Below are 22,284 nucleotides of genomic sequence, written 5' to 3'. Positions count from 1 at the left end.
AGGCAAGGCAAAGTGCTTTGAAATGAATAACACAACAGCCCCTGAATCCTACTTCAACCACAAACATTGTATTCTCCAGCTGGACTACTCATATGCAGATCTCATAACCCAACATGCCAAAGATATGTGTGTTTAGAATATATATGGCAAAGTCCAACACCAATTTTGAAAAGTGCCTATGTGAGTCCTCTCTAACAAACTCCAGGCAAAAAGATTTTTAAGTTGCCACAGCACTTTATTCAAATTACTGTCAGGTAATTAATTAGTAGAACAAAGGTATGGATCAGCTTCCATAAGAAACTGAGCAACTCTGAGTAAGATCTGACCTCTGCCATTAATGCCTGGCATGCATTAGGCACTTTATGAATAACTAAATGAATAAACAATGAAAATTTCAAATTTAATGAAAAGAGCAGAAGAACAAGGCACAAATTAAGAAGTTAACACACAAGTACGCTGAATTAAAAGCAATGTTATCCTACTGTGGTTCGAACTTGGCCTACATTTTACCCCTATGGGAAAACTTACACATGTGGTTCTTGAACAAGCTTAAAAGGCACAACTTTGTTATTCCTGGCTCAACAAAGCTTTGACAGGCCAAACAGGATACTAGATCCCTCCCCTCTTCTTTCTTTACCTGCCAAAGTCCTTTTTCCAGAGGGGTATGGGGGTGGAAATCAAATTTATCAAAGTAGATAGAGTGATCTCAGATCCAACTTCATCAGTGTTGTTCACAATACATGCAAGAGAAAAATCAAAATCTGTCTTGACAACAGGGCCAATTTCCAAGTAAGTACTGTTGCTACAAGAATGCGAAATTCTTAAAGTGAAGGCAATTAATAAACCGGAGCTTACAAATGTTTCTCCTGCACTGCCACAGCTTTTCACCCACCTTCGTTTTTTCATTTCTGTGATTTTAAAAAGAAAAATCTATACGATGAAGCCCATGCACGAGTGTACTTTAGTATCTGCCAGATACAAATATCTGGATCCACAACCTTTAATGTAAACTGAAATACTACAAGAAACACTATATAAGTCAAAACTTATCTAAAACGTGGTATAAAGCTTTGAAAAGCTAGTGTGGGGGGGGTGTTTCCTAAGCGATGCTTTGTATGCAACTGTTTCCAAATCAAGATCCGTATTTTCAAATTACCCCCTGGAAGATGTCAAATCTGTCTTCTATTCTCTCCAGCCTAAAGGGAAAGGTGACAATTCACAGGCAACAGGCTGGGGCGAGAGAATGATCTCTCCCCATACCCTCACACAAGAACAAAATCCAACGGAAGGGTGGCTAATGCCACTCATTCTCGACAATGCATACACACACAAAATTTTTAAAACTCATCCACTCCTCTACCCTTCCTTAAAAAGCAAACGACGCAAAGATCTGCACCACGGTGGCCGCAACCACCAAATGCTAACAGCTGGGGGCCGCCCGCCTTCCACGCGCCTGCCCCGCGGCGATACCAGGCACAGGGCACCATCTCTGCCAGCCCCGCTCCCGCTCCCGGCTCCACGCTGTCCCCGCAGCCCGAGTTAGCGAGGGAAGCGGCGGAGGTCGGCGGCTCCGGGGCGGGCCGCGGCGCCGCTCCGGCCGCCTCCCGGGGCGCGGCGCCGCCCCACACCCCGCCGACGCCCGCACCTGAGGCGGCAGCCCGGAGCCGGCGAGAGGGCGCGGAGCGAGGCAGGCAGGGCAAAGTTACTCACTGGGAAAGCGCGGCTGCCTGGGGCTTACACCGGCTTCCAGCGCCGTAGCCCAACGCCAGCTCCCGCTCTCTGCGGCCCGCTGAGGGAGAGCCAGGAGCCAGCTGGGCTCCTCTCTGCCGGGACTCGCCGCCGCCGCTGCCGCCGCTGCCGCCGCGGATTTCCTGGCAAGAAGAAAACTCTGGCCAAGACTTCACTTCTCAACCGCCCCTGCTGCCTTCCCGGGGGCAAGCGCCAGGGCCGAGCAGCCCAACCCGACACGCACCTGGGCCAATCAGTCGCGGCGCGGGGCGGGAGTGGGCGGGCCAGAGAGTAGTTCCACCTATCCCAGAGCTCAGGGGGCGGGTTAGAACGGGCCGTCACTCCCAGGTTAGAGTGAACCCACTCCGCCTCTCGTCGCCCGCCCTCCCCCACCCGCTCTGGGCTGTCCCCGCCGCTCGCCTGATTCCCCTGCAGAAGACGCTGGAGAAATATCTGCGCGCACCCCCGACCGCGGCTAGAAAAGTCGAACAGCTGGGGAGGGAGGGAACGTCTAGGGGAGTAGGGGGTGGGGCGGGGTGGAAAACAAGTGGTGCAAGAAAGCAGAAATGTAGGTGTGTTGGGCGGGAGGACAGCTGGGGGATTGGCTGGAGTCTGGAGGGTGCAGGGGAGTGAAAAGGACTGATCTGCGAGGAAGAGCACCTGAAGGAATAGAGAGAGGAGATACGAAGTAAGAAGGGTGGAGAGTATGTCTGGTGGTGAAAAGGCGGGGGCTGGGGCACCTGAGAACAAAGGTGAGCGGGAGGTTCCGCCAGTGAGTTTAAACAGCCCAAAGGGTGAAAGAAAAGGGAAGGTAGCAGCGGGGAAGGACGTACTCCAAAGGCAGAGTGGATCCTAGGGGAGAAGGTTGACGAGGAGTTTCCTCACTCGTCCTCAAGAAAAAAAGGCAAACGCTTGTTCTTTGATCTAGTTGAAACGTGCAGCTGTAAAGAAACCCGATGAGATAAATACCGTCCTACACCGTAGTATTGTTGTTAAATTCATCTCTACGCAAATTAGCCCCCTCCTTTTTCTAGGCGGATTAACTATAGTCTAAGCCTGCTGTCCCACGCAAGGCCCGTGAAGACTGGGGTCCGGGAAGGGCTAGTCTAGAAGCTACACCGTCCCTCCCGAGTCTAGTAGCAAGTCAGAGAGAGGCCCGACTGCCGCCCTAAGAAGGAAGGTGATTTGGGACGGTAGGTGAGACCCGCCCCCTTTGCCACCACGTGGGCAAGGTTCCAAAGGCAGAGCTCAGATTCCCTTAGGCCAGTTTGGGCCTCGGGGTGAAGCGGGTGCCCTTACTACGGGAGCGCCAGGTGAGCGACTCTGCCGCGCGCCTTCCTCCTTCCGAAGGCGGGGCCCTGGGGGCGGAGCCTCTACGCCACGCCCAGTGGCTGGGTGCCGGCGCGCCGCTGCGGCTCCTCCCCGCTCTTTGCGTCCTGGGCTCCTTCCGTCGGTCCTTTCTTCCTTCCTGCTTCGCCTCACGTTTCGCGATATGGGGCAGAGCCTCCGTTCCGCCAGCACCACCTGAGGATCCCGGAAACCGCCCCAGCGATGGAAGAGGACCAGGAGCTGGAGAGGTAACGGCCGAGGAGGCGGGCGGAGCGGGGCGGGCGGGCCTCGCTCGGCGAGGGAAGCGGGTGGCTGAGGGGCACGCGGCCCGGACCGGGCCCAGCCATCGCGGCCAGGCCTGGCGACACAACCGTATTTCCGGGCGCGGGAAAGAGAGCAGAGCGGGGTCCGTTTGGGTAGAGGGGGAAGAGATGTGGATATATTTACGTAGAAACGTCCCGTGTAGTAGCTATCAGGGAGGGAGGGACGCCCCATTGGGAGACCAAAGTTACGTCCCAAACCGCCCTCCCCTATTGGTGTAAAGTCAGCCACCAGGCCGCGGTTCCCGAGTGATCCAGCCGCCGTGTTGAGTCAGGCCTGAGTCCCCGTGACTACCGCTCACGTTCCTTTCTGTGCAGACTGCTTATAAAGACCCCCTAAATGCTGAGTTCTTTTTCTCTCTAGTACTAGACCTATATTACACCTTCCACTTCCTAGTTTCCTTAACCTCTTGCTAATGGAAGCCATAATGGAGCTTGCACATTGATAATCTGTCGTTTTTATTTTTATACTAAAGCAGTCTGTTTTTCTAGCCTTTCAATTCCTTTTCATCTTCTGGCTGGGCCCACCCTATTCTAAACCTATACCTCTCGTGGCTACCAAGACCTTTTTCTTTTTCTGTTGTTTTTTTTTTTTTTTTTTTTTGGCAAAGCTTTAAGTTTTTGTATTTTTCTGAGAAAACTCTCCTTGTGATCAGTGTGTATGATCAGATGGAGTAGAGAGAAATTGGAGGCAGTAAGTTAAATATTTACTGATAGAAGTGGAAGCAGGAAAACGAGAAAGTTCTATGTAATTGTAGTAGGTTAATGTGCTGCAATCGCAGTATAGTGTGGAAAAACGCTAGTCGCAAAACAGTATTCAGAATGATCTCATTTTTATAAAAAATATGTGTGTAGAAAAATATCTGGATTGAAGACCTCAATGGCTGAAGGCGAGAGGAAGACAGCCCTGGAAATGGTCCAGGCTGCTGGAACAGATAGACACTGTGTGACTTTTGTATTGCACGAGGAAGACCATACCCTAGGAAATTCTCTGCGTTACATGATCATGAAGAATCCGGAAGTGGAGTTTTGTGGTTACACTACGACCCATCCTTCTGAGAGCAAAATTAATTTGCGCATTCAGACTCGAGGTGCTCTTCCAGCTGTAGAGCCATTTCAGCGAGGTCTGAATGAGCTCATGAATGTCTGCCAACATGTGCTTGACAAGTTTGAGGCCAGCATAAAGGACTATAAGGATCAAAAAGCAAGCAGAAATGAATCTACATTCTAGTCCCTTATTCAGGATACAAGGAGGACTATTCTCTAGGAAATTCTCTTCATGATTGTGCAGAATCCAGAATTAGAAGTTTGTGGTTACAGCATGCTTTATCCTTCAGGTGTGGGATACAGCTGTTGGAATCCCTACAAGAACCTTTGTATTCACCTAATAAATTCCCTCTTTTATTTAAACTAATTCGACTGGTTTCTCTTCCTTACAGCCAAATGATCCTCAAGAATGACCCACACATACCTTTCTTAATTGGATCAACAATGAAAGTGAGGAAACTATGAGAAAATCAGGGCCCTAGACAAGGATTTTCATCATAAGAATTAAAAAGAATATTCATTCCTGCCTGGTTGGGGTAGTTAGGGAAGGGTGGTGGGTGCAATAGAACATGACCCACTAGACTAGTTGGTTTATAAAAGGAGGAAAGAAGATTGGAAAGGGAACTTGGCTTCTTACTAGATTTGTAAGTGATAAGAATTGTATTCTTTGGTTGGTAGGTTGAGTAAAAGTGGGGAATTTGAGGGAATTGTGAGAATTCTGATTTTGCATAAGAGTTTAGTTGGTATCAAGTTCCATCTTTATAGTATTTATAGGATAGATACCAATTTACTTCTTGATTTGCAGGACATTAATAAAATATTTAGTCATGACCTGAGTAAGCCAAGATATTTTGATTGTTTTATAGGATAAAACTGGGATGACCAATAGGTGTGTAAGTATAGCCCAGGGTCACATAGAAGACACACTGTTGGAATAAAAATAAGGGTGAGGAGAAGGAAAATTCTATGTTGGGTAGAAGTGACTTTTTTGGAAAACTTGAAATATTAATCGTATCACATCTAAGAGCCATCATATCTACTTCTTCAACTTGTGTCTCATAACTGTCCTACCCAACTTGCCTCTCAATTCACCCTACATATCTGTCAAACCTTAAACCCAAGGATTCCCTCACCCTTCAGAGCCCTGTGCTTTGGATTTTGATGCTGCTGTTCTCTTATTGGAACAGTTCCACCATACTCTTAGACAAAATTTGATTATTGTCAACCTCCCCAGCCTACTTTGGGAAACTTCTGTGTGCTTTTGTTAACACTTTGTCTTTCCTAATCTTGATATCAATTTACTTGGTAAAACACTGCATGAGTCTATGTAAGTCCTTATGATGGGTAACCTTTCAGTCACTCACATTGACCTCTTCTAGCCTGCCACAGAGTCTACATTTCCTATACTGAGCCCATTTCTAAAGATTTCTATATTTACTGAGTACCTGGTTTGTACAAGACCTTGAGAATAGACTAGTGGATGAGGCACAAAGGTTCCTGTTCTCATAGAGCATGCATTATAAGGACAACATTAAAGAAATAAAGTTGTATTTTTGTTAAAGAAACAAATATAGGGTCAAGATAAAAACACGAGAGTAATCTACTTTAGATATAGATTTGATTGTTTTATAGGATAAAACTGGGATGACCAATAGGTGTGATGAGGCACAAAGGTTCCTGTTCTCATAGAGCATGCATTATAAGGACAACATTAAAGAAATAAAGTTGTATTTTTGTTAAAGAAACAAATATAGGGTCAAGATAAAAACACGAGAGTAATCTACTTTAGATATAGAAGTCAAGGAAGGTCTCCCCAGGGTTATAGGAAAAGAAGGAGTTAGCTGTGCAATGTTGAGAGAAAATGCATTCCAGAGGAATAATGTATGTAGGTCCTAAAGTAGAAAATTGGTTTGAGGAATTAAGGTATTGGAAAAAGATTTGCTCGTGGGCTAGGGTTGTGACTTATTGGCAGAGCGCTTGCCCAGCATGTGTGAGGCACTGGGTTTGATTCTTAGCACCACATAAAAATAAATGACCATTGATAAATTTAAAAATATTTTTTTAAAAAAACAAGATCTGCACATCTGTAACATAGTAGGCAAAGAGGAGAAGGACCTGTCCTTCTGATTCAGAGGAAGGAAGAGCTAGCATGGTAAGGAGGTTGAATTTTAAGTATAGTAGGAATGCCATCTTGATTAATTACATACAACTAGGAGAATGTATTATAGGGAAGCCAGAGAGATAAACTAAAGAAGTGAAGTGGCCTGGGAAGTGATAAGCTAAGAATGAGAAAAAGGGTGGATTTGAGATGATATTTTTTAACTGAATTGGTGGACCTCAGGAATTGGGTCTGGAAGGTGAGGAAACAGAAAGATGATTCCTGTCTATGTTTGTGGTCTAATTAATAAAATGGGGAAACTTAAGTGGGATGAAAGGTAGAAAAGTTCCACTTTGAACATTATAGGTAGCATATATGAGTTATCTAAGCTGGAGATAAACTTGAGTCTTCACCAAAAAGAGGATGTAAATCTTCAAAAATCTGAGAGTAGCAAAGAAATGAGAGCAAGACCAAGCCCTAGGTAACCCCAGTATTAAATTGTGACTAAACAAAGAGTTGATTGGTGAGATAGCAGGAAAGTCTGCCAAAAGTCGAGTTGTGAAAGCCAAGACTTTCAAAACAGGAGAGTGATACTGAATGAGTCAGAGAAGCACCAAGAAATGTCATTTGGAATTGGCACGTAGGTTATAGGGCTGAGAGCATTAGTTTAGTAGTAGCATTTAGTGTCTAAAAGGGTAAAAGTGGGCTGGGGACATGACTTAATGGTAGAGCACTTATCTGGTATGTGCAAAAAAGTAAACGTTAACACTCACTATGTAGAGAAATGGCTTAGTTTGAGTTTTCCAATAAGAAAAGTACTCAAGGCATTCGAGAAGTCGGTTTAAGTGAGAGTAGGGATAAGGAAAGATCAAAGTCGTGGGACAAGAATAGAAAATATTCTCTTAGGGTGACAGATTCTAGAAACCCATGGTCAGTGTAAGGGAATTAACATCTGCAGATGTAAGGAAGCCCAAAAGGTGTAGTGCAGAAGGAACAAAAAGTTCTTTGCCTCTTCCAAAATTTTGCCTATGGGTAGACTTATAAGCATAGTAAGTAGGATTATTTACATGGAGTTTAATACTGAATCCAAGAACTGTCAGGAGATGAAAACAAAGTTCAATTAGTGGACATAGAGGTATAGAAAGATGATAGTAGGCTGAAGTAATTAGCACACATGGGAAATGGACCTGCTGGTGACCACCACCACATCTTATTACATCATTGTGCATAAAGAGTTTATTATCATTAGTCATGTGACATGCAATCTTGAATCTGTTTAGGTTAACCATAACAAGTCCATTTAAAACACATTCAGAAGGCAGATGGAAGAAGGTAGAAACTGAGTACAGGGTAGATAGGATAACCAAGAGAGGCCCAGACCCGTGGAAGGGATCATTGCATAAAGTCTGTAGGGACCAGGGAAAGACTAAGTTGGTCTAAGACAGGGTGAGAAAGATGGACATGAAACATTTATTTGTATAAACAAAAAAATCACTTGATCAGTATCTGATTTGCCTTCTAATAGCATTTCACTTGAAATAGGCTGATGTATTATTAATAATTCAAGGTCAGAAATTCTGACCAACTATAAAATAGTATGCCTTTTAAAAAGCCAATAATTAAATAATGATTGCATACCAAAGGCTTTTAATATATAATAATTCTGAGTACTTGCTTAGCACTTTCTATTTTCGGAGTATTTTACAAACTAGTTATTTATAAACTACATCAGTGTAACATCTGAGTGTTCTAGTTAATTGGCATCATGCACAGGCTAATGCAAAATCTCTTAGAGAAGAAAAGATGTCTATTTAAAAAGTGGATCTATTGCCAGGCTCAGTGGTGCACACCTTGTAATCGCAGCGGCTTAGGAGGCTGAGGCAGAGGATTGCGAGTTCAAAGCCAGCCTCAGCAAAAGCAAGGAGCAAAACAACTCAGTGAGACACTTTCTCTAAATAAAATACCAAAAATAGGGCTGGGGATGTGGCTCAGTGGTCATGTGCCCCTTAGTTCAATCCTCAGAACACCCCCTCCCCGCAAAAAAGTGATCTGTTCAGTACTGACCCAGAGTATCTTGTTTCAAGAAATATGAAAGCATGTCAAGTTCATGATCCATAATTCCCCACCCTTCCTTTCTTTTAAGTGTAAAAAGATTATATTCTCCAGCTCACTAGACAAAGTAATTTTGGTTAGCATCATTTAGATTGAGATAATCTTTGTAAGTAACACCCTTCACACCGGGCTTCTAGAAAGTTTGCCCAAATCTTTTATTTCTATTCTGCTTTCAAGGACCTATAAAAATTAAATCTAGTGTTTTTCTGCTCAAATTTTTACTGTTAGTTTTCCTTTTGCTACTTGAAATGTTTTAACTTCTACTTGAACAATTACTATGTTGGTCTTTTCTTTCTTTCAATACTGAAGTTTCTCCCAAATTTACATTATTATTTATAGTAAGTATATGCCTAATAGTAGCACAGTCCTGAGATATGGTGGAAATAAGAGAATATGAGTATAATGTAATTTGTCCTAAAAAATCTTATGTGGTTTTGGACCGGGCATGAAAAAGAAAATAGATTGTATTTATAGTGGTGAGTAGTAAATGCTGAACATAGAATGGAATGTGTGAGAGACACTATTGAGGCAATGATTATTTCATGAGCACCCATTCTGTCAGCCACTGTGCTAGACACTGAGGGTAGCAAACAAAACAGGCATCATCTGCCTTCTGGGAACTCATGGGATATTGAAGTTGATGGGTTGGTAAAGTAAATGTCCACAATAATTGGGTTTCCTCTTTAAAATATTTTTTAGATATTAATGAACCTCTATTTTATTCATTTATCTATATGTGGTGCTGAGAATCAAACCCAGTGCCTCACACATGCTAGGCAAGTGCTCTACCACTGAGCCACAACTCCAGCCCCTAGGTTTCCTCTTTTTCAGTGTAAAGGACCCATTACAATTCTTGAGCTAGGAAATGCCATTGTTTCATACCCATGTGCAGAATGGATAAATGAAAGGGAATACTGGGAGATGCAGTGTTAGAGGGCATTTGTAGTAGTTGAGGTATAGTGTAAATATGATTTTCTATGGCATAATGGTAGGAATGGAAATAGAAAATTACTGAAAAATAAAGTAACTTAGAAACAAACATATGGGTAAAGGTGAGAGAAGGGTTGAAAATGACTCCAAAGTTCTTTGGGGCTCCATATTCATATTGATTTACCCCTCAGGTTTTTTTGTTTGTTTGTTCTTTTTTTTTTTAAATTTGCTTTTTGCTTTCCTTTATTCAGTAGTGAAAAATATGAATACAGTGAGGAAACAATGCTGTTTTCTTTTAGAATTCACCAGAATTTTCATAATCTCAGTGCCTGATTAATTTTTACAATTGAATGTGATACCCATAGTTTTCTTGCCACTTCCTCACAACCAAAAATCAGCAAGGCCAGGTTTATAATGTCCTCTTCCCTGGCCTGTCTAGTACTAAACTAATAAGAATACATAGGCTTAACAACCCTTATCTTCCCATTCTGTACCAATATCACAATAATTCTAATACTTTCTAAGGATTCAAATCTAGGGCCACAGATTGGGAGTGGGGAGAGGATCAGGGAAGGGAGCAAACTGACTCTTGCTGCCATCTGCTTTCCCAGGTTTCTCTATTCAAAGGGAACATTTCGTTTATTTATCCCATAAATATTGAGTGCACACTGCAGTCACAGTTTAGGAACCAGGATACAGCAGGGACAAGTTAGTCCATAAACAGTTGTATTTTCTAATGGCATAGGTAGAAATAAGCAAATATATAGATATAATCCATTTTCAGGCAGTCACATAAACAGAAGTAAAAGAAGGGTAGCAGAGAGGAGAAAGCACTGAAAATTTTTGAGTAATCAAAGGAGGCCTTTCTCAGGAGGTGTTGTTTTAAGCAGAGCACTAAAAGGAAAGACTAAAGATAAATGAAAATAAGACCAGAATTTTTTTTAAATGAGCCTAAAATTATTCAGCAATTAAAAGGCAAAATTATGAACCTTTTTAAAGGAATAAGTTTTGTAGTTCAACTATGTGTGTGGTTTTTATTAGTGCCCAAGTTTATGTAACTTAACTTTGATTTGTATTTAGCTAATAGTTATAGAAAAGAGCATTAGTTACTATATAGGGTAGTAGGCTATTGTAGGTGTTTCAGACTAGTTGATATATGTGTCTATATTTTGCCGGGAAGTTGTTTTTATAATGGAGCTTTGTCTTTTTCTTGGTAGTTTTTTTAAGAAAAGAAGTACATTTATACCTTAATAACTACCAGTGTAGAGGCTTCTGGACCCTAATGGATATGGAAATCTACCAATGCTGAAGTCCTTCATATAAAATAACATGGCATTCATGTATATCCTGTATACTTTAAATCACCTCTATCTTTCTTACAATACCTAATAAAATATAAATAGTTATTATAATTGTTTAGGATATAATGATAAGAAAAAAGTCTACACATGTTCAGTACAAACACAGTTTCTTTTTTCTGAGTAGTTTTCATCCATAATTGGTTCAGTCCACGCATATGGGACCCATGGATGTGAAGGGGATACTTAGAAATGGAAATTGAAATGTTGGGGATCTTGGATACCTTTTCAGTCTAAATAACTGAGGCAGTGTAGCATAGAAGTTACAAGCTGTTGTAATCACACTGCCTGGAATTTTTTTTACTACATTTGACCTCGTTGTGCGCCTGAGTTTCTTCATCTGTAACATTGGAATAACAATAATACTGTATATGGATGCTTTAACTATTTAGATAATATATTCAAAGTGATTGCTTAGGACAGTACCTGGCCAATATAGCATACTTTTAATCAATGTTAGCTATTAATGTTACTATTATTATATGATATTGGACAAGCTGATTGGGTCATGTTTCTTAGTGAAAACGTTGGGGGGAAGGTGATTTTTTTTTCTTTTTTTTTTAACTTTCTTTAGCCCAAAGCAGCACTGTAATATGAATTTGAGGAACCCTATATGGTAGGTTCCCAGTCTATTAAAACTCTTTAAGAAAAACAGTATTTTGAAATAACATTCCTGTTAATAGAATAGATAAAAATCAAGTAGATTAGGTTTCTTATTATTTTCTTTTTTCAAGGTAAAGTAAGATCTTTCTGGAACATTCATAATCTTCCCCAAGCTTCTAGATAAGGAAGAAAAAGCAAGTTCTGTAGCAGATGGATACCTGATCTAGTGCCAGGTGTCTGAAATGTTGGTAGGAAGCTGGGGCGCAATCTAGGTCAGTGAGCATAAAACTGCATAAAATAGACTATATTGATATTTTATCAAATAATTTCTATTTCCTTATAAATTCCCTGTTCATTATGCATATGTCAAAAAGAAAAGCTACCTGGATGCTTTTCTAAGTTTTACCTTTTTGACTTGGGTCAAACCTGAAAAAAAATTAAAGATAATGCATCATCTAAACAACTCCATTAGAAAATCAGATTGCCTGGAGTATCTAATAAGACAGAGGCTAGACCAGTAGACTTAAACAACCATTGGGGTTGGGTTTGTTTTGTTTGTTTTTCTTTTTCAAGGGTGGGAGAGACTCTAGGGACTTCTTTTTTCAGGGCAGTATCATATAGAAGCAAAGGGTGGGTAGTCCTCTGAAGTCAGAGAGCTTGGGATCCATCACACATCCTAGCTTGTGAATGTAGGTGAGTGACAGCCTTTCTGAACTTCCAGTTTCCTTATCTATAAAATTGGGTGAATAACATCAAAGCACCAGGCATGGTGGGCACACTTGTAATTTCAGCTACTCCGAAGACTGAGGTGGGAGGACTGCAAGTTTAAGGCCAGCCTGGGCAACTTTGTGTAACCCTGTCTTAAAAAATAAAAAGGGCTGGGGATGCAGCTCAGTAGTATAGTACTCCTGGGTTCCATCCCCAATTCTGCAAACAAAACAAAACAAAAACCACTTGGGCTGCAATCCAGGTGTTATCTAGACAGCAAGGTAGCCTTGAAGTGTGTGTAGGGAGGATTTGCCCTCTTGCTCAATCACTTATCGCTATGGCAGTTAGCTTCCCCCAGAGCAAGCAATCCAAGAGAGTTGGAAAGCTCTAGACAGAAACTTGTCTTTTTAATATCCTTATCTCAGAAGTGACATCCAGTCACTTCTGCTTTATTCTGTTTGTCAGACATGAGTCAGTATATCTAGCCCACACTTAAGAAGAGGGAATCACACAAGCATCTGAATACCAAGAGGTTGAACCATCCCAGAGGCTATCTACTATGACTACTTTCTCTAAAATATAATGTGCATCTATATAGAACCTTCTGTCACTTTCTATCTACTTACCTTGATTTATTCCTTCATAACACTTTTTGTTCACTAACATTGCATTATATTTTCACTTGCTTGTTGTCGAACTCGACTTAAATATACTTTGTCCTCATTTGCCTTTCTATTCCCAACCCCTAAAACTGGGTCAGGCACTTGGTAGTCTGAATGAATGTATGTATGCATGCATGATCAAATATCAGTGCCACAACAGGGAGGGGAAAAACTAGAGGACATCAGCTTTTTCTCATGCTCCATCTTTTATTGTCTATTGATCTAAAATAAAAGTAGGTATCTCCCACTTGAAATTGATCAAAAGCCTTTTTTTTTCCTTTTTAATTGAACCTAGGGTATGTTAGGCAAATGCTCTACCATCAAGATACATTCCCCAGCCCAAAAGATATTTTTATTTTATAATACCAATATAGTGACTCAGATTTTCCTTGAGATCTTATCCCCACAGAACTCCAGTGGAGAAGTTGTAGGATTATTGTTTTGAGTGCCATGGAGTGGAATTCTATGGATTTGATTCTAAGATATGTTGCTATGTCATGGTCAAATGGTACATTCCCTAACCACCTCTCTCATAAGCCTTTTATTACAAATAACATTCCTTTGGGAAAAGAGAGAATGCCTGCATTTTTTCCCCCCATCAGCTATTTAAAGTCCTACCATGTTCCAGATACTAGGGATACAAAGATGAATCTCATTTGGCTCCTGTTTTCAGAGTTTTCATTCTGATTGTGCCAAAGAGTCATGTCTGAAAGATAGGTATCATTGCTTTCAACTTTCCCATGCCCTTTAAAATTGTAGTTCCACTGTAATCTCTGCCACTTGGGAAGCTAAGGCAGGAGGTTTGCAACTTTGAGGCCAGCCTGAGCAATTTAGTGAGAACCTGTCTCAAAAAAATTTTAAAAAGTCGAGCTGTATGTAGCTGAGTGGGAGAACACCCCTGAGTTCAATCCCCAGTGCTGTAAAGAGTGCCAGAAAATAAATTGCAGCCCATTTCCCCAGGACCCTTCCCCTGCAATGTATTTTCTATAACATCTACTGCCTTCTAATGTGTGTGTATGTATGTATGTATATTTGTGTGTATCTATCTATCCATCTATCTGTGTGTGTATGTGTGTATATATATATATATATATATATATATATATATATATATATATATACACACACACACACATACACACACAACTTTACCTATTGTGTTTTTGTATAATGTCCATCCCCCCACCATACATACTATAACATAAGTTCCATGAATGCAGAGATTTTAAATAGAAGATGGATTCTTAAGTTTGTTTATTAAATACTTTAAGACTTTACTTGAATTTTAAAAACTGAGAAAACAGTCTGTTTTGAGTTGATTTGTGGTTGTATGTGTTTAGCTCCATAATCTTTCATATATAGATGACAAGAGACTAGGCCTGTCCAAGAAGAGTCAGACCTAGGAGTTCATTGAAACTAAAATGCCCTTAACCAGAACAGACAAAGATAGACTAACAGAGGAATAGCCTGCACAGTAGAAACCAAGCACATCTGTCAGGTATTGCCAGGTAGGTGAGTCCAGAGGGGTAACCGGAGCTGAGAATTGTTCATGGTGCTTATACACATGTAAGAAGGCAGGAGTCTGGATTTGGAAGGCCAAGTCTGGGTGCAAGAGAGGTCCTCTCACATAAATAAGAATTGACCCCCAAGGCAAACAATGTTGGTTTTGTGAACACCTCTATATACCTACTACATATTCTCAGATTTGGGGCATTCATAGGCCCATATTTTCAAAACTAAAATTTAATGGTGTTTACTGATATAGTAACTCAAGTTTTATTTTGTCCTTTCTTTGCAAAATGGACTTTCCTTGGCTTTGCTGAAAAATTGTCAGAAATCTTAGACTTTCTATAGCCTGAAGCATATGAAGTACAAAACTAAGCATCCTTGACATCGATTGTGTCATTTTTATCAAATTTGCTCCACAATATACATAATAGACTCTTGGAGTTTTTCCCTTGTATCCTCATGAGCATTTTGTCCAAAGGCGTTCATTTCTTACCACCATATTAGGTAAGTTATATGAGATTTCAGAATAAAATTTAATTGGAACTCAGAGTTCAAGGATCACACATCACTGAGATTCCTCAAATAAAGTTATTCAGCTTCTGGTTTGCTTACTTAAGAATAAATCCTAGTGCTTGAAATACTTAGCAGAGTTTTTTCTTCAAAAATAATCAATAAAAAAATCAGAGACGTAGCTTCAATTGTCACTATATTCCATGTAGATGAGAAATTTTCTTTGTCAAAGTAAATGAGTTGGATTTATGGTCTGCATCGAACCTTGTAATCTAAGTCTTTCAGTCTTGGTAATATAGTTTTATTCCTGCTTTCTGTTCATTTATCTGTTTACATGTTAAAAATTGTACTTTGCCCTTAAATGGTTAGGAAAAAAATAGGAATTCTACGGGTTTATAATTAGAAATTGTTCTGCTGAAAATGTCTGTCTTTAGGAGTGTTAGCCTACAGGTGTGCCACTGTCTGCTGCCCAGACTTGTAGCAAGCAAGCAAGCAGAGGGTTCCCTTCCTATTTGCTTTTCTAATAGGTTGGTCCCCATCTGAAATATGTGTTTCAGAACAAGCCAGGACATGAGAAAGCCAACTAGGCTTATTCCTAGTCAAAAACAGATGGCCTAACAGCCACGTAACTGTGACTATAAGAATCATTTGATTCAAGTGGGGAAACCAGTTTAATCCTCCACGATAGATAGTGTTTTTCCCATTTATAGAAAAGGAAACTGAGATCTGTTATATGGCTAGTGAGTAGACAGGAATCAGGACTGCCTTACTCTTTAGCTCAGTCTTCAGTGGCCATCATGCTGCCTGGGTTAACCCTCCACATAGGAAGACCAGGCTATGCCAGGACATAAGCTCTAAAGAGTTGAGTTTAAGAAAACAACTTGTTGCCCAGTAATCCTTGATTGTTTCTAAGTTGAGGCTGAAATATTGGAAATGGGACTGCTTTTTATAAATCTTAATCATGAAAAGAGTTAACTAAAGAGAGTATTCAGTTAAGGACCAAGATACAGGTTAACTCAGTTGGCATGGTAAGAGATCACAAGTTCAAGGCCAGGCTCAGCAAATTAGTCAGACCCCTGTCTCAAAAAATAAAAGAACTGGGAATACATAGCTTAATGTTCAATCTCCCCCACCCACCCCAGCCAAAAAAAAAAAAGATGGATTTACTCAATACTTGGTTCATAAAAACATCATTTTCTTTTTCTATTATGTGTGTATAGAGCAGGTAGGGGAGTAATAAGGATTGAACCCAGGACTTTACACACACTAGGCAAGTACTCTAGCACTGAGCTATGCCCTTTATATATTTTTTTTTATTTTGACTCAAGGCCTCCCTTGTTAAGTTGCCCAGGCTGGCCTTGAACATGTGATCCTCCTGTCTGTAATTACAGGCACCGTCACTGTGCCCAACGAAAATGTCATTTTAACTTTTTCATCTGTGTTTTGCCAATAGACCACTTGAACATCTCAAAATATAGAAAACATCTTCATGATTGAATAAAGTAAGGATATGTCTTGATTGAAAGCTGTCTGAATGTAAAGTCAGAGGCTTAAAGTTTGAGTCAACTGTGACCCTTATACATGTCAGCCTCCTTAACCCTTAGTTGCCTAGCCAATAAAAGGACTCATTTTGTAAATTATTACAGTGATGTTACTATATTTATGTGTGTGTGTGTTTTGATTATCATATGTTCAACTATCAATATCATGCTGTAACTATATGGTTGTATTTTTTTAATTCTTAAAATAACACCTTGTATTTATTTGGTATCTTTCAAAGTAAATATATGTGTAATTGCATTTAATCCCCATAGGGACTCCAAGAGGGTCATAGAAATGTTCCCATTTTACAGATCCATATTTTTGTGATCTTTGTCACAAGAGGGAGCAAGTGACCAAACTGTAATTCATTCTCTTTCCACTGCATTGTAGCTGCTTTCTCATTTTCTTAAGGTTATTTGAACACGGCCTCAATTCAAAACCATAATCTCTCTTCTGAAAGCATCAAGAGATGTGTTAGGGACAATTCCTGAGTATTTCTACTCAGTCTGGATTTTTCAGGTAAGAAATTCTGTACCGAAGCTCAGTGTTTCTGAACACAATTATCATATAACGTCCTAGCAGTGGCATAGTGTTAGTTTTGGTACTCATGGTGTTCTCTAAAGGTAATAATCCTGGGCTGAAACATTATAATCTATCTCCTCACAATTTCTCCTTAGATACTATGCCATCCTAGATTCTGGGGGAAAAGAAGAAATACTATTGATAATTTTTAATTATTTTTTTTAAGTCAGATATTTGTATTTAGTCTTAGGCATGTTGTTAACTTCTCTGAACCATAATTTTCTTGACTTTGACAATCAAACTAGATGACCTCTAATGCTAACATATGGGAAACTTTCACCTTGCATTTAAAATATACATATACACAGCATTTACTTAATGATTCTTAACCTGAACATTTTAATTCATTTTGGAGTTTTTCCTTGCAAATTATAGTAAAAAAAAGAGCCTTGTAAATACTTACATTTGGGACCTCTTTGGAAATACTGCATGTGTAGGAATTAGTAAAGAAGTTACACATGTGGGCCCAATTTCTGTCAAGCAAATACTAGGAAAAAATTGTAAATTTGGGGAGTTAATATTTCAGATGATATATGAAAAGACAGTCCAAAGCATTTGCATTGAAAATGCAGTGCCCTTTTTTATAAGCATCAGTGTATTAGACTTTGGGAAGAAGCCAGATTATGTTGTTTGAATAATCAGCATGAACTGTCTTACAATTTTACCATGAACTCTCAGTTGCATACCTTTTCTATTTTAACTTGGTTCTAAACTCTTTGTTAGCATTTCTCCATCCAATTAAACTATAGCTGCTTTTCATCCCTAAGAATAATTCATGTTTTGCTAGTAGGTGAGATGATTCGAATATGTACAGCTAGGAGAAGATTGAATTTGATGTTTTTGATACCTTGTAAAACAAGTTTCAGAATAAAGTTCTACATTTATTAAAGTTTTTGGTTCTTGGTTGTTTTACAACCGGTTCCTGATGCCAAAATCTCCAACTGTATTATTCTCTATGGTTTGTTTCTTTTAGCAACTGAAGGGGCTAGGGGTGTAGCTCAGGGATAGAACATTTGCCTAGCATGTGTGAGGCCCTGGGTTTGATCCCCAACACCATATAAAACTAAATATGTCCATCTTTTGGCAACTGATGTATAATATGATATAAATATTGGATTTTTAGATTTGGGACCTCTTTGGAAATACTGCATGTGTAGGAATTGATAAAGAAGTTACACATGTGGGCCCAATTTCTGTCAAGCAAATACTAGGAAAGGATTGTAAATTTTATATATATATATATATATATATATATATTATATATTTCAGATGATGGAATTTTCTATACCTTGGGTTTTTCTACAGTAAAGATTAGTCCTTATGAGCTGTTCCTTCCCTTCATTATTTCTTCATTATTTCTACAGTTTTTCTAGTGCCATTGAATACAGCGTCAAGAATGTGTTTACATTTCACTAAACTCTACAACCTCAGCCAGCTAAGGGGAAGCATCTCTGGGGACTTTGAAAGTCACTATAAAACCTTATTTGCACAGTTGTGCAGTTTGGGTATACTTGTTTGGTAGACCAGTAAGTTCAATACTTTGAACTTTTGTAAACATTCTTCTCAAAGGAACAGTGCTCAGAAGTTAGGTTTGTGTGTATGCTTAACTACTTAATTTTATTAACTACTTTATAGAAACGGAGGTTTTTCCAAGCACTTGTATACATATTAACTAATATATTTTCTTAATTGTGAAATAGGGTTTGAAATTGCTTGTCCTACTCAATTTCATCCCTGTATAAATTAATAACTGAAAAACAACTTCACACTTGAAGTTGTAGGGTTTAAGAGTTAAGAATTTATGATTGGTTTTTACAAAAATATAGTAGATAATTGTACTTAATTCTTAGTGTAGAAAAGATGATGTGTACCTATATGGTAGTATTTTTTTAATACTACCCTCAAAGCGTTCTTTGCTACTTATGGTGTGAAAGACAAAAAATGCCTAGCAGCTGAGATGAGGCTAGTTCTGGCAATTCACATGGCAGGAGGAAAGCACCTTCACTCAAGCAGGCTACACACTCAATAACTCTGGCACCATTATCTCTTGCCTCCCAAGGCCAACCTCTGCCTTGCACTGAGAGGCCCCAGGCCACATTTGAGTCTGTGCCTACAGTTTGCGGTCCTCCCTTTATTTTGTACATTGCACTAGATGTATGAATGTCTTCTTTCTGGGTTAAAAATTGTTCAGTTCAGTTGATGACAGGTAAATTATTTATCCTGAAATAGCACCTTCAAGAGATTAGTTTCTACATATGTAATATGAATTTTTTTTTAATTTATGAGCTTGAGATTATTAGGAAATCCTACAAATTGTGGAACTTTCCTTTATCTTCCTTCTATTTTTTTTCCATCCCTTAGCTCTTAGTTTTGAATATAATTTATAATCATTTGATGAATCAGACACTGAAATCTATGAAGGGTGGACAGCTTGTTTTCTAACAGATTACTGCAGCTTTGACACAAGTGAAGGAAACAGCTCCAGCAGGCTGACCAGACTTTTCTGCTGAATAGGCCATCCTCAGGGCTGAGATCCAAGAACTCTGAAGCATTGTTTTGGACAGTCTGCAGAAAGCTGCAGATCATTTGCAGTACAAAATAAAGCTCTTTTAAGATCACCAGAGTGATTTACAGATGAAGCTTTCGGTGAGGTGGTTTTTCTGGTATGTGGTGTTTATCAAAGGACAACATGTCAAATTTCTACCCTCATTAAAGTTGTCGAAGCAAACTTTTGAGACTTTATATTATAATATTTTCTTTCATATTCTATGATATGATTTCCTATTTGTATTTTGAATAGCTGTTTGGTAAGAGTTTGAGTTTTATTTTATATTTCTCCTTTTTAATATTTTGCCACATTTTTCTGCCTTTTACTAAATTCAAGCAGCTGCCATATTAGCTTTTCTTTGCTTGGATATTGGCTTCCTTCCACACCCATCTTTCTAGACTTTAAATCCCTTTTTCTTTTGCAGTTTTCTTTTCACCAGTTTTGTTCTTCAAAACATCTGTTCTCTTAAAAAAATGCTTTTTATTGAGTAAAATAGCTCAGTAGTTATTTTGACCTTATATTCTCATCTGGATTTATTTGTCCCAACTAATATTTCAGTACGCATGTAACGTGTATTTTTAAACCTAACAATTGGCCTATCAAACAGATCTGCTGTCTCTGGTATTATATAATTCATGAGCTTTTCTATTTAGAGTTTATTATTTCCTAAGCAACCCTACCACTACCACCCTACAAAATTATTTTTAGTAAGAGATGCTATTCATAATTTATGTAATATTTTCCATTGGGCATTTACTCAGGTCCTATAATATAAACTGAAAATGAATCATCATTTTCTGAATTCAGAGTTAAGAAAAAAATATTTGTAAAATTGCTGATTTGAAAATGAAATTAGTAACCTACAGAGAGGATGGTGTCTTATGAACCGAGCAATACATTTACCTTCTAAGAGCTTAATTATTAAGAATCAACCCACATTACTAATTGAAGAAGTCACCTCTCTGAAGTCCCTGGGATTACAGACATGTACTACCATGCCCAGCTTGAGCCGCAGAAGTGTTTAGAAGTAAAAAGACACATTAACTTGCCAGATCCTTCCCCTTTGCATGAATGCAATAGATCCTACCATGAGAAAGTTACTATTTTCTGCCAGCTCTAGTGGTGCATGCTTGTAATTCCAGGAGCTTGGGAGGCTGAGGCAGGAGCATTGCAACTTCAAGGCCAGCCTCAGCAATTTAATGAAACCCTGTCTCAAAAAATAAAAGGGACTGGGGATGTAGCTCATTAGTAAAGCACCCCAGAGTTCAATCGCCAGTACCTTAAAAAAAAAAATGAACGAATGAATGATTCTCCAAAGGGCCATGTGTTAAAGACTTGATCTCCAGGGTGGCACTACTAGGGGGTGGACCCTTGAAGTGGATAATGGGACTCCCATGCCGTATTCTCTCTTTATTGCTTCCCACCCACACCATAAGAAGTTTTTGCTCAACAACACACTTCTACCGTGATGTGTTGCCCACGGGCCCAAAAGCAACAGGGCCAATCAATCATGGACTGAAACCTCCAAAACTGATCCAAACTAAACCTTTTCTCTATATAAGTTGATGATCGGGTCTGTCATAATGATGGAAAGCTGACTAACACAATATGGTACTTGTAATAGTTGCACCTGGAATCTGAGTAACATTTTGCAATGTTAAATCTTATTACTCACATTGCATATGTGTAAGCCTATATGGAACATGCAAGAAGTTTGGTACTGATTCATAGATCATCTTTTCATTTTATAAGAGCATTTTATTTATTTTGTTTTAAACCCACAGGTGCTCTACCACTGAGCTGTATCCCCAGTCCTTTTTATTTTTTATTGAGACAGAGAGTCACTTAGTTGTCCATGCTGGTCTCCAACTTGAAATTCTCCTGCCTCGGCCTCCCAAATAGCTGGGATTATAGGTGTGTGCCACCATACCTAATTTACAAGAACATCCTAAAACATTGAAAATTTAGGTTGTCAGTTTTTTACATTTTTAAGGTAATGTATGTACATTTTGAGAAACATTAAAATTTTACTCATTGAATATTACATTTTCTTTTTAATACTTTTAGATTATGGTTAATGTAGAAATCATTTATGTGAAAATCATGATAATCACAATATATTTAGGAATTTTGTTGAAACCAATTCAAGAAAATTTATGGAGTAAATAAATATATGAATTATGTCTTTATTTTTTAATTCATCCAAATATTACCAGCTTGCTAATAGACTAATAAAGCAAATATTTTGCTGACTTTGTCATATGGGCTTTTGTTTTGTTTTTGCTGTAATGTTAAGATGGGAAGAAGGAATACATTTTATTTAATACTTTTTTAGCTTTTCTGTGACATTTTTTTTTTTTTTTTGTACTGGCGGTTAAACCTAGCAGTGCTTTATGACCAAGCTATATCTCCAGCCCTTCTTAATTTTTTCTATTTTGAGACAGGGTCTCCCTAAATTTCTTAGATCCTCACTAAATTACTGAGACTGTCCTCAAACTTGGAATCTCCTTACCGCAGTCTCCCAAATCACTGAGATTACAGACCTGTGCCATCACACCCTGCTTATTCTATAACTTTTAAATATTTGGAAATATGGCACGTAGGATTTCACTTGCCCATCAGTGGACTTGAGAAAAAAGAGCAACTACATCTTTTGATGTGGAGTAAACAAGGGAGATCAGGAAAGGTCTGGTGGAAA

At 39.2% G+C, this 22,284-nt stretch overlaps 2 protein-coding genes across 5 annotated transcripts in view; one reads left to right on the top strand and one right to left on the bottom strand.

Annotated features, from left to right (window-relative positions):
- Lnx2 (ligand of numb-protein X 2) overlaps positions 1-2,109 on the bottom strand; it is a 66,588-nt gene extending 64,479 nt beyond the window's left edge. Inside the window, exons 1-2 of one of the 3 annotated variants that reach the window (XM_040281643.2) lie at positions 1,711-1,945; positions 638-716 (exon numbers count right to left, since the gene is read on the bottom strand). The gene's annotated coding sequence lies outside the window, so the exon portion shown is untranslated. Of the gene's footprint in view, positions 1-637; positions 717-1,710; positions 1,946-1,972 lie in introns of those variants that run through there. The other 2 variants (XM_078016191.1, XM_005317054.5) reach the window with 2 other exon arrangements.
- Positions 2,110-2,264: 155 nt separating this feature from the next.
- On the top strand, positions 2,265-4,791 carry LOC101959095 (RNA polymerase I and III subunit D). Of its 2 annotated transcripts, XM_078016192.1 has the most exons (3): positions 2,265-2,416; positions 2,763-3,305; positions 4,233-4,791. In XM_078016192.1, the coding sequence occupies exons 2-3, from the start codon at positions 3,280-3,282 to the stop codon at positions 4,606-4,608; spliced, it is 402 nt and encodes a 133-aa protein (XP_077872318.1). In that variant the 5' UTR covers positions 2,265-2,416; positions 2,763-3,279; the 3' UTR covers positions 4,609-4,791. The 2 variants fall into 2 exon arrangements, with proteins under 2 accessions (XP_077872318.1, XP_005317112.1); XM_005317055.4 differs by having other exon boundaries at positions 2,266-3,305.
- The last annotated feature ends 17,493 nt before the right edge of the window (positions 4,792-22,284 follow it).

Source organism: Ictidomys tridecemlineatus, chromosome 6 (genome assembly GCF_052094955.1).
Source record: "Ictidomys tridecemlineatus isolate mIctTri1 chromosome 6, mIctTri1.hap1, whole genome shotgun sequence".
Lineage (NCBI taxonomy): Eukaryota > Metazoa > Chordata > Mammalia > Rodentia > Sciuridae > Ictidomys > Ictidomys tridecemlineatus.
Note: the sequence above shows the minus strand (reverse complement) of the source record. Positions and strands in the feature narration are given on the sequence as shown.

What these genes read in the sequence shown, in the direction of transcription:
- LOC101959095 (XM_078016192.1), top strand. Translation starts at nt 3,280, where the DNA reads ATGGAAGAGGACCAGGAGCTGGAGAG. An exon ending in GAGGACCAGGAGCTGGAGAG is followed by an intron (nt 3,306 to 4,232) that starts GTAACGGCCGAG and finishes ATATGTGTGTAG; the next exon opens with AAAAATATCTGGATTGAAGA.